General features: G+C 55.4%; 1 protein-coding gene across 3 annotated transcripts in view; it reads left to right on the top strand.

Moving 5' to 3' along the window:
- VPS13D (vacuolar protein sorting 13 homolog D) overlaps positions 1-6,377 on the top strand; it is a 214,031-nt gene extending 207,654 nt beyond the window's left edge. For all 3 annotated transcript variants that reach the window (XM_081143839.1, XM_081143838.1, XM_081143837.1), the window contains 2 exons: positions 1,268-1,508; positions 3,422-6,377. In XM_081143839.1, the coding sequence (XP_080999965.1) occupies positions 1,268-1,508; positions 3,422-3,553 (373 nt within the window). In that variant the 3' untranslated portion in view covers positions 3,554-6,377. The remainder of the gene's footprint in view (positions 1-1,267; positions 1,509-3,421) is intronic.
- The last annotated feature ends 7,683 nt before the right edge of the window (positions 6,378-14,060 follow it).

Raw genomic sequence — 14,060 nt, 5'->3', positions numbered from 1 at the left:
AGGGTGCGGTGGGTGGGGGTGGAGTATTCCTTGGGGAAACTGAGAGGCTCCGTGGAGAGGCTGGAGCTTGTGAGTCCTCGGCGGGAGGAGCAGGTGGGCTGAGAGACACCAAGTGTTCTGAAAGCAGGGCGGGGCTGGGCGCCTCTAAGCCCAGGGGCAATGCTTGGGACTGAAAGGAAACCCTCCTGTCCCCAGCAGGCAGACCTCCTTCCCTGACATGACAACAAAGCCACCCTGGGACCCAGGTCCCCTAGCAGCTCAGGGGAGCCTGGGCTCTGAGCAGCAGTCTGCAAATTCCTCTCCTGACATCAAGGTCCAGGGCCTTGGCTTGACAGCCAGCCTGCGGTCAGCTCTTAGTATTCTGGCCACTGTCCGCTCTCTCTCACTGTCTCCGACAGGGCCACCCCATTGTGGGAGCTGTCACGAGATGTGTGGAGGCACCAGACCCAAGAGCGGTCACAGTGTCACCAAGGTCACTGCTGTCCATTCAGAGCAGATCTGGGAGGCTGGAGTGCAAAATCTCTCCTTCATATTTAGGAGCTCGTGGGGGCAGAGGGGGGAGATGTTTTCTGAGTAGCCCCAAAGCCCTTAGAAACAGTGGCTGAAAGTTAGGAAAATCAGGGTGACAGTTTGACTGGCAAAGCACCTTCACCCTATTGGGATTTTCTGAAAATGACTGGAGGTCTCCTGGTGCCCTGTCACTGGAGGGGCCGGGCAGAGGCTGGTGGCTTCTCAGAACTGAGAAAGTAGATGTCGGTGCAAATGCGAGAGCCTTATGTCATCCCCTTGGGCGGCCTGCTTGGTTCCCTCCCTCCTGTCCGGCCGCATCTCCTGTCCTGCATCTGCTGGCACCGTGTCCACCTCCCCTGCTTTCGCAGAGAACTTACTCAGCTGCTTCAGTCCAGGTTTAAAACATTTTTTCTTCCTCTGTTTTGTCCAACAAAGCATACAGTTTTCTCTAAGCCTTAAACCACCTGAAAAGTCTCACTGGAAACACCCACACAACAGTTTCAGGGGGAAGGTGGTCCCTCTTGTTGGTCGTCCTCCTGCGCTGATGTTGACTAAGCACCTGTTTAGGGCCGTGATCCCAGCCTCACTTCTGTCCATAATTTATAAGCGAGGACCCCAAGGTGCAGCAAGGGAGGGAGCCTGGGCTCAAGGTCAGGCCTCTGGACACTGGAGTGCACCGGGGAGCCCCCCCTCCCCCGCTGGCTTAGGGACAGGGAGAGAGCCCTGGGTGCCTTGCTCACGCCCCCCTGCTCTGCAGCTTCATCGCCGTGGAGAACACCGACAGCTACTGCGTGCTCATCTCCTCCAAGGCCGTCTACTTCCTGAAGAGTGGGGACTACGTGGACCGGGAGGCCATCTTCCTGGAAGTCAAGTATGACGATCTCTACCACTGCCTCGTCTCCAGAGACCACGGGAAGGTGTACGTGCAGGTGACCAAGAAGGCGGGGAACACGAGCAGCGGAGTGTCCATCCCCGGCCCCTCCCAGCAGAAGCCCATGGTGAGTGCATGCGCACACGCCGCCCCTCCGTGCCCCTAAACCCGTGTTCAGAGGGTGAGAGACAGAAAGGGCCCCAGGGGCACCTTGGCCCTGCTCACACTCCTCAGCGGGAATTCACTGCGAGGTTAGGCTGGGCTGCTAACCCCCAGGAGTGCTGCCCGCATGGAGGTGCTGGGTGCCTGTTAACCAGGGTGATGCTTCCCCGCCCCCAGCTCTGCTCCCAGTGCCCCTGGCACCTGCCTCAGCCCCTGTGCCTCAGTGACCCGTCGGTGTGGGGTGGGGACGGACATCTATGCTGTCAGTAGTGAGGACCGACTGGCATGATGCAGGGGTTTACTCCTAAAGTGTGGCTCTTGGGCGCATTGAGTCTCAGAAGTGGTCAGAGTGCACAACAGCCTGTTTCTCCTGTGTAAGTCAGAAACCAGCTTTACTTTCCTGTGCAAAGAAGCAGAGGCCCCACCCAGGGGACATGCTCAATAAATATTTGTACATAGGATTTATCTCTGCCTCCAAAGGGCAGAAGATGCTGTTGGTGCAGGACTTTCAGTGAGAACGTGGCTGTTAATAACCACCCTATGCTGGGCTGGATACTAAGTACCTCCCATAGGCCATTAGATCCTGGAGTGTCCTTGTCCCCACCTGGCTGGTGAGGCGGCTTGGTGACAGCAAGCAACTTGATCATGATTATGTGGCCACCACTGAAGGAGCTGGGGTTTGAAGCCAGATGCTGTGGACCCCAGGCCACACGGAGAGGGACTGTTGGCTCAGCAGGAGCCTGGGAGGAGAGACCATCTGGACTCGGGGTCTCTTCAAGAGACTCAGGGCTGGTCCTGCTCTCTCTCACCTGGTGGCTGGTCCTGCTCTCTCTCACCTGGTCCTGCTCTCTCTCACCTGGTCCTGCTCTCTCTCACCTGGTGGCTTGTCCTGCTCTCTCTCACCTGGTCCTGCTCTCTCTCACCTGGTCCTGCTCTCTCACCTGGTGGCTGGTCCTGCTCTCTCTCACCTGGTCCTGCTCTCTCTCACCTGGTGGCTGGTCCTGCTCTCTCTCACCTGGTCCTGCTCGCTCTCACCTGGTGGCTTGTCCTGCTCGCTCTCACCTGGTCCTGCTCGCTCTCACCTGGTCCTGCTCGCTCTCACCTGGTCCTGTTCTCTCTCACCTGGTCCTGCTCGCTCTCACCTGGTGGCTTGTCCTGCTCACTCTCACCTGGTCCTGTTCTCTCTCACCTGGTTCTGCTCGCTCTCACCTGGTATGCTAGGATTCTGAAGCCCAAATGTGAGAATGATGTGTCATTCAAATACTCTTGCTTATCTCTGGGTCTTTCTACAGATCAGAAATAGCAGCCAGCCTTATCGGGCCTCTCCGCTGGCCTCCTCCCTGCCCAGGAATGCATTTGGATTTGGCTTGGCTTGTGCAGGCTCCCCTGGGGTCCTTGGCATAAGTCAGGGCAGATAGATTAATAGAGTTAACACCCAAAAGCGTGAGTTATTTCCGCAAGTTCCTTTTCATGGGGAGCCTGGCCGCTGCATTGTAGCCCCTTCAAGGCTAGTGAGCAGCTTGGTGTTTCTGGATGAGAAGCCTCGAGGCATTTGTGTGCCCAACTTTGGATTTGAATCCCAAAGGTGCAGTCCCTTATTCACGCTCTGAGCCTGCACAGCGGAACCTCACCCCTCAGAGCTGAAGCCAGCCCTCAGGTACAGGGAGTCCCCACCTCAGGTGATTACAGGCTGGCTACAGTCACCTGGGGAGTTTGTTAGACACAGATTCCAGGAAATGCCCCCCTACCCGGAATCAGCATTAACTGGGAGTAGGGCCCTGAAAACTGTTTCTTAACAGTGTATGTCCTGGTCTGCAGCTGGGTCTGGTGACTGTCCCCCACCTCGGGGGCAGGTGCTCACTCCATTCTCTCTCCCAGGTCCACGTGAAGTCAGAGGTCCTCGCTGTCAAGTTATCACAAGAGATAAACTATGCAAAGAGCCTGTACTATGAGCAGCAGCTGATGCTGAGACTCAGTGAGAATCAGGAGCAGCTGGAGCTGGACTCCTGAGGACCCCCTGCCGGCGGAGGTGCTCGGACCCACCCCGCCAACCAGGAGCCTGAACCAGCGCCAACCCACAGTACGGTGTGGGGGTGGATGCCAAGGAGTGAGGGCAAGTCAGTGCTGTGGGGACATGAGTGGGAACCAGCCGTATTAACTTTTGGTCCAGGGGCTACTTTAGATTATGGGGAAGTAATTTTTCAAAGGTATCCGTTGAATAACGTAAAGAAAGTATCCTGAGATGGATCTAGTTTTTGGATGCCCTGTATTTTGTTAACATGTATATATGTACAACTGTGTGTCTGTAAATACATAGGCTTGTTTCCGGACAGGGCCTGTGTGTGTGTAAAGGCTTGTTGATGTAAAGTAATATAAAGTTATATCGATCTTCCGTTGCACTAACTCTGCGTGTCTGATTCGGGGTCCCCTATGCAAGGCCCCGTCAAGAACTGGAGAATGTTGGGCCTCAGTGTTGGGAACCAGAGAGTCCTCACGGAGCAGCCGGCTGGGGGCCCTCGGGAGAGCCGCGTCGGAACCTGTGGTCTCGGGCCGGGGCAGGCCAGGGTCAGAACCGGAGCCGGCCCTTGAAGGCCGGGGAGTGGCCCAGAAACCCATCTTTTATTTGTTTCTCGCCCCCATCTTAAAGGTAGTTGTTAGATTATCACAGATTTTTTTTTCTGCCTCTCTCCTTGGCTTTCTCCTGACGAGTCTCGCCAGCCTTTGCAGGAAACCGTGCTGTTACCGCACGCAAGCGCACGCACTGTAGGCTTTCCCTGGGTTATCAGGGGATCACTGGAACGTCAGTAGGCTCTTGTTTTAACAAATCAAAAATCCACAGATTTACTAAACTCCACATTAAGAATGTTCTTCTTCCTGGGCAGCAGAGGAGAAGGTCCTGGGTCTCTTAATGAAGCCGCAGGCAGGCACCCGGCTCCCTGGCCCGGGACGCAGCTGTGGTGGCACTGAGACGGGACAGAGAGCCTTAGAAAGGAAAGGAAACACGAGTATTAAAAGGCTGTTTTGGTCATTTTTCATGGTACCAAGATTTGCCCACAACCTCTCCTGTGCTTGGTGTTCAGTTGCAGCAAGTCACAGGCCGGCATGAGTGCCTCCCCTTCCTGGGCCTTGTTTTGTTTTTTCCCTTTTCTGTGAGGAAGATACAAGTTTGGGGGTGGGGGGAGGAGCTACCTCTAGAATGAACGACTAGCCTTGTGAGTTTAAAATTTTTATTTTCATAACACTAACCAGTTTCTACCACCTTGTCACTCGTAGCCGAGATCTAAGACGACTCTGCGGGTCACTGGATGTGTGGGTGGCTTCGGGGTTCCTGACCCTGACCCAAGTCCTTCCAGGACACAGATGGAGCTGATCTTTCTCTGTCCCTCTCCCCACAGCCCCCGTGTGTGTGCAGGTGTGTGTAGGTGTGGGGGGTATGTGTAGGTGGGGGGGGGTGTAGGTGTGTGTGGGGGGGTGCATTGGGGGGTGTAGGTGTGGGAGGGGTGTTTTCAAAGAAGCAGGAAGGGCCTTTAGCATAAGCGTCCTGTTCAAGTGCTTTGGCTATGTAGTGTTTTCATGGATGGCCTTGAACTCCAGGGCCTGGTCATCACTGAGCTCTAACTCCGTGGACTGCAGAATTGAAACCTGGCTCCTGAAGGGTTGGTCGGTCGTTTGTTTCTGGTCGCCGGCAGTCAGGACCGTGTCAGCTCACACGCAGGTCCTCGCGGGTCTGCCTCTCCACCAGCCTTCCTCCCTGCACCCCTCACGTTTGCCTTGTGGTCGTGCCATCAGCCCACGGCCTGCGATCTGACCTCTTAGAGATGAGGCTTTCAGAAGGGTTAGCTGCTGTGCAAGCGAGCCCTCTGTCACTTCTGGAATGAAGTCACTTGGATCTCAGTACCGCATTAAGGAGCTCAGTGTCACTAAAGAGAAGTCTGCCTGCCGCCCAGCAGCAGCGGGTATTCTGGGCTCTGACGGCAGAAAGGCGGGCGAGGCCCGCGCTGCGGACTGGTGCTTCCTGGCTCCAGGGTCTGTGCAGAGGCCCCCCTCCTGCTCCTTTCTAATTTAATCAGCCCTCGAAATAGTCGGCCGTCTGCCGATTGCACAACTCCTCTCTGACATTTGCACCCCAGAGTGTTCAAATGGGATCCAAAGACCAAGGGGTTGGCCAGGGGGCAGGTGGGCGCCAGCCGAGAGCTCCTCGGGTTTCCCTGCCCTCGCTGCCCGCATGCCAGGCGTGCTGCGGAGGTTCAGGGGCTCTGGACAGTTTCCCGGTTTGCCAGGAAAAAACCCAGGGCTTTGGGGGAAGCAGGCTCTGGCCCTGGCTCCTGGGTGCCCGTTCCTCTATGAACTGGTGTCCCGCCAGCGATGCCTGAGGCTCTGTTGCGACCATCTCCACCGCTTCTCATGCTGCCTCCGAGGAAAGTGAAATAAGTTGGGTAGGGAGAAGTCAGAAGCCATCCGAATTCCCTGACCCAGCACCGCTGGCCGGCCCCTGTCACTGCCCAGCTGTAGCTGCTTCCTCTGCCCACCAGGGAGGCCAGCCAGAGGTGAGCGCTGGCCTGCTCACGAGGAGCCGCAGCCTCCCAGCCCCCGGGTCCTGCTGCTGGGTGGGGTCTCACCTCCCTGCTGAGAAGGCTCCAGGGCCACTTTGTTGTTAAGCATCATCTGTGCCTCAAATGCCATAGTAGCTGCTTGATAAAAGCCCCGAAAACCAAACCCCTGGTTCTCTGCTGTGTAAGCACCATACAGTCACCAGTCTGGGCTCTTTCACCCATTTCTCACGTCAGAGTCGCTGTTTTCCTTCCTGTGCAATAAAATGCTTTGCCGACTCCCAGACCTGCGGTTTTCTTCTGGTTTCTTGGTGTTGCAGAGATTCTAGAACATCATCAGTGACAAATGCCCGGCATGTTACAGCGCTCACAGTAGCACCCCCACGCCCCGGCTCCGTTGAAGCAGATCGCTCCGGGAATCCTGCCCTGAGCTGAACTGACTTTCCCTTCCCAGGCCCGGATGTCATGCTGGCCGCTCCTCACCCCACCACTCTGCCCTGGCAGGAGGGAAGTTGTCACTTACTGAGAAGGGGGGATGCAGGAGGAGCAGGTTTGCAGCTCACTCGACACATGTTAAGTCCAAGGTGCCTGCTCGTTACCCACTGGAGATGCCAAAAGGCCCTGGGCCTGGCGAGTCTGGAATTCAGGCCAGAGGCTCTGATGGGGGTCATCAGCACACAAATGACAAGTGGAACCCGGATGACAGACCCAAAGGATGGGGTTGGGGCAGCCACAAGAAGAGGCCCCAGGTATGAGCCCTGGGGCTCCCCAAAGGTTAGAGCTCAGGCAGATGGAGAGGAACAGTGAAGGGGACTGAGCAGGACCAGCTGGGGACATGGGCATGAAACCGGGGGTGTGGGTCCTGGAAGCCGAGTCCAGATGGTTTCACAGAGCAGGGAGATCAGCTAGCAAACGCTGCCCATAAACCAGGCCGGGCGAGAAGCAACAGTTCCTGCTGCATTTACAGTGCAGGCCACGGAGACCTTTCGAGCAGGTAGGCGGAGTGGTGAGGGTGAGGGCCGGGTTGGAGTGGCTTCCAGGGAACAGTGGCAGGGGCGGCATTAGAGGCGACACTGACAGTTCTGAGTGACCTGGCCATAAATGGCAGGAGAGGTCACAGTGCAGGGCCGTAAGAGGAGAGGAGGGAGACCAGCTGGCCGGGAAGACGGCTGTATGTGGAAACGGCACGTGGTTCTCGTGGTCCCTTCTGTTTCCTGGGAGATCAGCAGGGAGAGCGGGGCAGGAGGCCGGGGATCTGGGGAGGGGAGCATGCGCAGCAGCCGTCAGGAGTCAGGATGGGGGGACGGTCAGGAGTCAGGATGGGGGGACGTGCACAGACCAGGAGCGCGAAGGCCCGTTTGAGGGTGGTGGCCGCGGGGTTACAGTGAGACCGGCAGCCGCGTTCAGCGTGGAACAGGCACAGAGCTGGATCTCATCAAGAGGCGCCCCTTGCCTATCGCCCCCCCGGCGTTGTCTCCTGGACTGGGCAAGAGCTGGTCAGAGCCAAATGCCAAACAAATCCTTAGAGAAGGGAGGGGTGCACTTTCCAAACCAAAGCACAGCATCTAAACGACGCCCCTTCCAAGGGGGGAGGCTGGCTCACACCCCCAGACCAGAGAGCACCCTGGGGTATTTCAGGGCTCCCGGGGAGCGGGCCAGTGTTTGAAGACACGCCGCCCGGGCATCCAGGGCCCGGGGAAACCGACGGTGTAGCGAGGTGTGCGTGTGACCGCTGCCTCCCTCGGGCCCATTGGGCCACCTCCAGGTACCAGTCCCCCGGGAGCCAGGAAACACTGCAGGCTGCGGAATAATCCCGTTGAAACCTTTCAAGCATAGTTTAAGTTTTTAATACACACGCAAAACAAATACAGTTTCACGTCACATCACACGAGGGCACTTACTGCTGCATCTTCCCCTTCTTGTGCCCCCCAACGCCACCCCCGAACTCCGCCTCGAGACTAATAGCCTCGTGCGTCACCGGTAACTATATTCAGGCGCGTGCCCAGAGAGACCTGCAGTTTCCCGACACCTGCTCTTAGGAAGTTGGAATCCTGCAGCTCCTCGGTGTCCCCTCCAGGCTGGTGGCCTGTCTTCTCTTCGGTGCCGCCAACATGGACGCAAAGGTTCTGTGATTGACTCAGTGTTCTTCTTGGTGGGCATTCCCTTGGTTTTCAAGCCACCCGGCCCTGCCCCCCAAGAGCAGCGCCCCCCCGGGTGTGCTTAGGCACTAATTTCATTTCTGTGATTCCCAGGGGCCGGGGTCAGAGGGCATGTGCAGGGTCACGTTCCAAACATGCTGGCGGAAACGCGGCCTGCTGCAGCCACCTGTCCCCGCGCCCCGGCGGTGCCCCAGGCCCTGCGCCTCCCCAGCGCCGGCCTTGTGCCCGCAGCTGGCTAAGTGGGGAGTGGCCGCAGCTGCTGTGGCCGGCTGTCCTGCTCCGCCACTGTCCTCAGTGGGGCGCTGTAGCCTGAGGCCTGGGTTCCCTCCCCCTGCCCTGGAATAAGCCCCATTTGGTCGCAATGTGTCCATTTGTTCCTTTGGCACATTTTATGGTTCTGTTTGCCGATACTGTCGAGTCTCTGCATCTTTAAAGTGTGCGGGGGGGGGGGGGGGGGGGGGGGGTGTCTGTCATTCTTTTCCTCAGTGTCATCAGACTTTAGAAGTGGCCTCGAGCTGCCTTGGGGCAGGAGTCGGCCGCAAACCCATCCGGCTCTGGGCGGCTTTTCGGTGGTCCCCTTGTCACCGCCCGGCCCCCTTAGTGGAAATATCCGAGTTTCCCGTTTCTTCAGAGGCCATTTTTGTGGTGTATTTGGTTTTAAAAACCACCATCCAGCTCTCTCAGGTTCTCCGCTGGCGGCCACGCAGGTGCGCGCACTCTCACGGGGCTGTTTGAAGCCCCTGCAGCCGGTTATTTTTCCTTTCTCGTTGCTGATCTTGTACCTTTTCAGTCTTTTCTAACCAGTTTCTGAGGACGCTGTTCTCTACCAAGAGCGAGTCTGGGACGCGTCCTGGCCGCCACCTCGCCCCTCCGGCCCCGCTTGCTTTGCTTTACCTTGTGGGCCCTGCTTGCTGGCAGGACTGACTGTTACTCTCGTTTTGTTCCCTTCTCGGAAGAGGAGGCATTTTAAGGCTACAAATCTTCTTCTGAATGCAGCTTTATCTCCTAGTTTTGGGTATGAAGCATTCCTCCATTTTCTTTCAGTGTAATGTTTCATTTTACTTTTTATTTCTTTGGTCTAAGAGCTGCCTAGGAATATGTTTGCAATTTCTAAATATTAAAAAAAAATATCTCCCTTAAGTGAATTATTTCAAATATCGGATTATAATCAGTTAATGTAACTTGAAGTTCTCCACATTTAAAAAAAACTATTGTTTTTTTTGTGTGTGTCTAAATACTTTACCAATTTTTAATTTAAAAAATATTTTTATTGATTCTAGAAAGAGAGGAAAGGGCGGGGGGGGGGGGGCACATCGACCAGCTGCCTCCTGCACGCCCCTTACTGGGGATCCAGCCCGTAACCCAGGCATGTGCCCCGACCGGGAATGGAACCAGTGGCCTCTTGGTGCTCAGGACAACGCTGGGCAGCTGAGCCACACTGGCCAAGCTCGATCCATTTTTATAGGTGTTCCATGAACAGGTGGAAGAGAAGGCATTACGTACAGGCCGGTGGGAAACCGACCGGCGCGCGCGTCCCTGCAGACCCAAGGTCACGGCTACACAGTCGCCCCGGGCGACCTCCTTAGCTCTGACCTACACACACCTCGAGGGGCCGGTCGCGCTGTCCTCCTGGGAAAGGGCCCAGGTCCTTAAAGTAAACAAGCTGCGAGGCGGGAAGGAAACGGCGGCCTGCGCCGGCGGCAGGAGCCCGGCAGGACGGGTGCTGGAGCCGCCCGCAGCCGCCCGCAGCCGCCCCGCCCTCTCCCGGGCCTGGCCCGCAGCCGCCCCCCGGCTCCCTCCGCGGGAACCGCGCCTCCTGCTCCGCCGGCTCCGCGGGGGCAAAGGCGGGCCCACGGGCCGCGGGGACCTGGCAGCCGAGCCCCAGAGGGCGGTGGCGCGGGGAGAGGGCAGCGAGGGGCTCGGAGATGGCTCCCCGCCACCTCAGGGGGCAGAGGGCTGCCTCTGGGGCGTGTTTTCTAAGACGCTTAACTCCGGGGTGCGCGGGGACCCTGGAAGCTGGGCCGAGCCCGCGGGCAGGGACGGCACTCCTTTGGCGGTGTCCACAGAGGCCACCGTCGGCTGGAGGCCCCCGACACGCGGGGACTGGTTCAGTCGCCGCCGGGCAGCCTCGCCGGGGCCTCTGCCTGGGCGCCGGGGGCCAGGGCCGTGCCCTGCCCAGGGGACACCCTCGCCGCCCTCCCCGGGACGGTGGCGTCGGCGTGGGGCCCGAAGGCGTCGCGGGCGAGGCAGGGGGCGAGCGGAGCCGGCGAGGCGCAGGGGAAGGGCCCGGGGCCAGGGGGCCGGTGAGAGGGACGCCTGGGGGGCGAGCGGAGGAAGCGGGGCTCCGGCGGGCGGGAGGGGCGGCGGCCGAGGGAGGCGCAGAGACGCGGGAAGTGTCTCCGAAGAACGCGGGACAGGACGTGGCTCCTGCGGAGGATTCGGGGCGCGAGGGGTCGTCCCCTTGAGGAACCGGACAGCGTGACCTCGAAGGTGCGGGCCCCGGGGCGCGCACGGTCGCTCAGCAGCCTGCCCGCTGCGCAGGGGCGCGGGGGCGGCTCTGCCCGAGACCTGGGGCCTGCGGGGCGGCGGCCGTGCGGCTGATCCCACTGAGCCCCGCGCGAACCGGGGGCGGGGCGAGGGTTGCCCGGGGCGAGGGGAGCCCGGGGCGAGGGGTCGGCGCCGGGGACGCGGGGCTCCCCCGAGGGCGGCCTTAGGGAAGCTCGGCGGCACCGCGGGCGCTCGCGGGACGGGGCGCGGCGGGGGCGGCAGGTGGGGCGCAGGCGGAGCGTCCTCGCGGGGACGGGGCAGCGGGACGGTGCGTCCCCGACAGTGGCCACCGGCGTGGGAGGGGCTGCCCGGCACCGGGAGGCGGACAGGCGTGGAGAGAGGGAGGGCCGGCGGCCTCCGTCCCCAGGCGCCGGGGGAGTCGAAGCGTCGGAGATAAAATCCTCCCCGAAAGGTCCTCGGCGGGTTCACGGTCCCGCGTGTCAGCAGCAGGCGTGCGCTTCAGCCGGGACCCTCGTCACTCGCCCTGTGGGACGCCTGCCGCCCACATGGGAATGGACGGCGGCCCCCCAGCTATCCGGGGCCCAGCTCAGGACACGCCCTCGTTCGAGCAGGACTTGGACCTGCTCAAGGCTGCTTGGGGCTCAGCTCAAGTCCCCGCCCTGTGTTGCTATGTGTCCCACAAGCAACTGCTTTCAACCCTTTTCCTATTTCTTCTTGTGTTTACCTCCATTTTTTCCAAATACCATGTTTCTACCACCTAGTCTTGACTTCCTTCCATCAGAGGTGCCATGTACTTGCTTCTGCAGCGGAGGATCAGGGTTTATTTCTTCGCACCCCTCAACGCCAAGATACTCGGCGCTGAAAAGGAGAGGGGCATCATTACAGGCCCTACAGGTATTTAAAGGGTAACACGGGGATATTACAAATAGCCTTTGACAGTAATTCTACAACTCAGATAAAGTGGACACATTTCTTGAAAGGCGCAAGTTATCAAAATTGACCGAAGAAATAGAAAACCTTAATACCCCTGGGTTTAAAAGAAACTACATTTGTCATTAAAAACCTTCCCACGAAGAAAAGTCCAGGCCCAGATGGCTTCACTTGTTAATTTCATCAGAGATTTAAGGAAAAATTAATATTTATCATAAACAATTCCTTTCAGAAAATACAGGAGAAAGCACTTTCCAAATAATTTTATGAGGTCAATGTTACTCAGATATCAAAACTAGACAGAAGTTCTATTTATTTATTTTAATCATTTTTTACTTTTCCATTACAGTTGATGTACATTAGTATACTCATTTCAGGTGTCCACCCGTGATGAGACATTACATAACTTACTAAGTGATCATCCCGATAAATCTAGTACCCATCTGACACCACAGAGTTATTAGAATATTATTGACTATACTCCCTGTGCTGTACTTTACATCCCCATGACTATTTTGTAACTACCAATCTGTACTTCTCAATCCCTTCATCTTTTCACCCAGTCCCCCAACCCCTTCCCATCTGGCAACCATCCATCTGTTCTATCTAGGAGTCTGTTTCTGTTCTGCTTGTTCATTTATTTTTGTTTTTAGATTCAATTGTTGACAGATATGTATTTATTACCATTTTATTGTTCATATTTGTGACCTTTATTTTCCTTCTTCTTAAAGAAGACCCTTCAACATTTCCTGTAGTGCTGGTCTGGTGGTGATGAACTCCTTTAGCTTTTTCTTATCTGTGAAGCTCTTTATCTGACCTTCAATTCTAAATGATAGCTTTTCTGGGTAGAGCAATCTTGGTGGTAGGCCCTTGCTTTTCATCACTTTGACTATTTCTTGCCACTCCCTTCTAACCTGCAAAGTTTCTATTGAGAAATCAGCTGACAGTCTCAAGGTAGCTCCCTTGTAGGTAACTAATTTTTTTTCTCTTGCTGCTTTTAAGATTCTCTCTTTGTCTTTAACCTTTGGCATTTTAATTAAGATGTGTCTTGCTGTGGGCCTCTTTGGGTTCCTCTTGCTTGGGACTCTCTGTGTTCCCTGGACTTGTATGTTTATTTCCTTCACCAGGTTAGGGAAGTTCTCTGTCATTATTTTTTCCAAATAGGTTTTCAATGTCTTGCTCTCTCTCTTCTCCTTCCAACTCCCCCATGATGCGAATGTTGATATGCTTGAAGTTGTCCCAGAGGCTCCTTACACTAGCCTCATTTTTTTAAAATTCTTTTTTCTTTTTGTTGCTCTGATTGGGTGTTATTTGTTTCCTCATGTTCCAAATCGCTGATTTGATTCTTGGCTTCCTCTTTTTTACTGTTGATTCCCTGTAAATTCTTCTTCATTTCAGTTAGACAAAATTTTTATAAGAAAAGAAAACCAAAAACTAATATCCCCCATGAACATAGATGCAAAATTTCTTAACAGTTTTGTAGCAAATAAACTCAATGAATTATGTAAACCAATTGAAAATAAGCAAACATTTCAACCAACACTTCATAAAAGAAATATACAAAGGGCCAAAAAGCATGTGAAAAAGTGCACTGTCACTCTCAGGGAAATGCAAATTAAAACTAAAATGAAATACCACTGCGCACCTGTAGAATAATTAAAGTGAAAACGTTTGACAGCAAGGATGTGGAGCATATGGGATTCTCATCCAATGCTGGTGGGATGTAAAACAGTAAGACTGGTCTGGAAAATGGCTTGGCAGATTCTCAGAGTTCAACATCCACTCACCATAGGACTCATCAGTTCTACTCGTAGCTATGAAGAGACCTGAAAACACATCCACACTGACACTCGTGCACAAACAACAGGCAAAAACTGGAGACAACTCAAATGTCCATCGGCAGGCGAATGGATACACAAATCAAGTGTAACGTAAGGGTGGAACACTACTCAGCAAGAAACATGAGCAAACCACTTACACACAAAACCACATGGACGAGTCTTGAAATCATGCTGAGCCAAGGAAGGGTGATACCCTATTTAAGCTTTAGAAGGAGAGCCGTGTTCGTGGTGTGGAGGATGAATGAATGCGAGTGACTAAAGGGGAGAGGTTCTTATAGAACTACTGAAATAGTACAGGCAAGAGAAGGTAAGAATCTGCCTAGTACTTTGATTGGTGGCATGTGACAGGGACGGGAAAGGACAGGTGCTTCTGAGACTGGAGTGGTGGACAGTAGCCACTGTTGCCTGACCAGAATCAGTTCCTGCTTTTTCTGGAAATATATCATGAAATCCTTTTGGGGAACCATTATATAAATATATATATTTTAAAAATATATCTATATGTATTTTCATATTTCAATTACCAATC

The sequence above is a fragment of the Miniopterus schreibersii genome, assembly GCF_964146895.1.
Source record: "Miniopterus schreibersii genome assembly, chromosome: 8".
NCBI classification, from domain to species: domain Eukaryota; kingdom Metazoa; phylum Chordata; class Mammalia; order Chiroptera; family Miniopteridae; genus Miniopterus; species Miniopterus schreibersii.
Note: the sequence above shows the minus strand (reverse complement) of the source record. Positions and strands in the feature narration are given on the sequence as shown.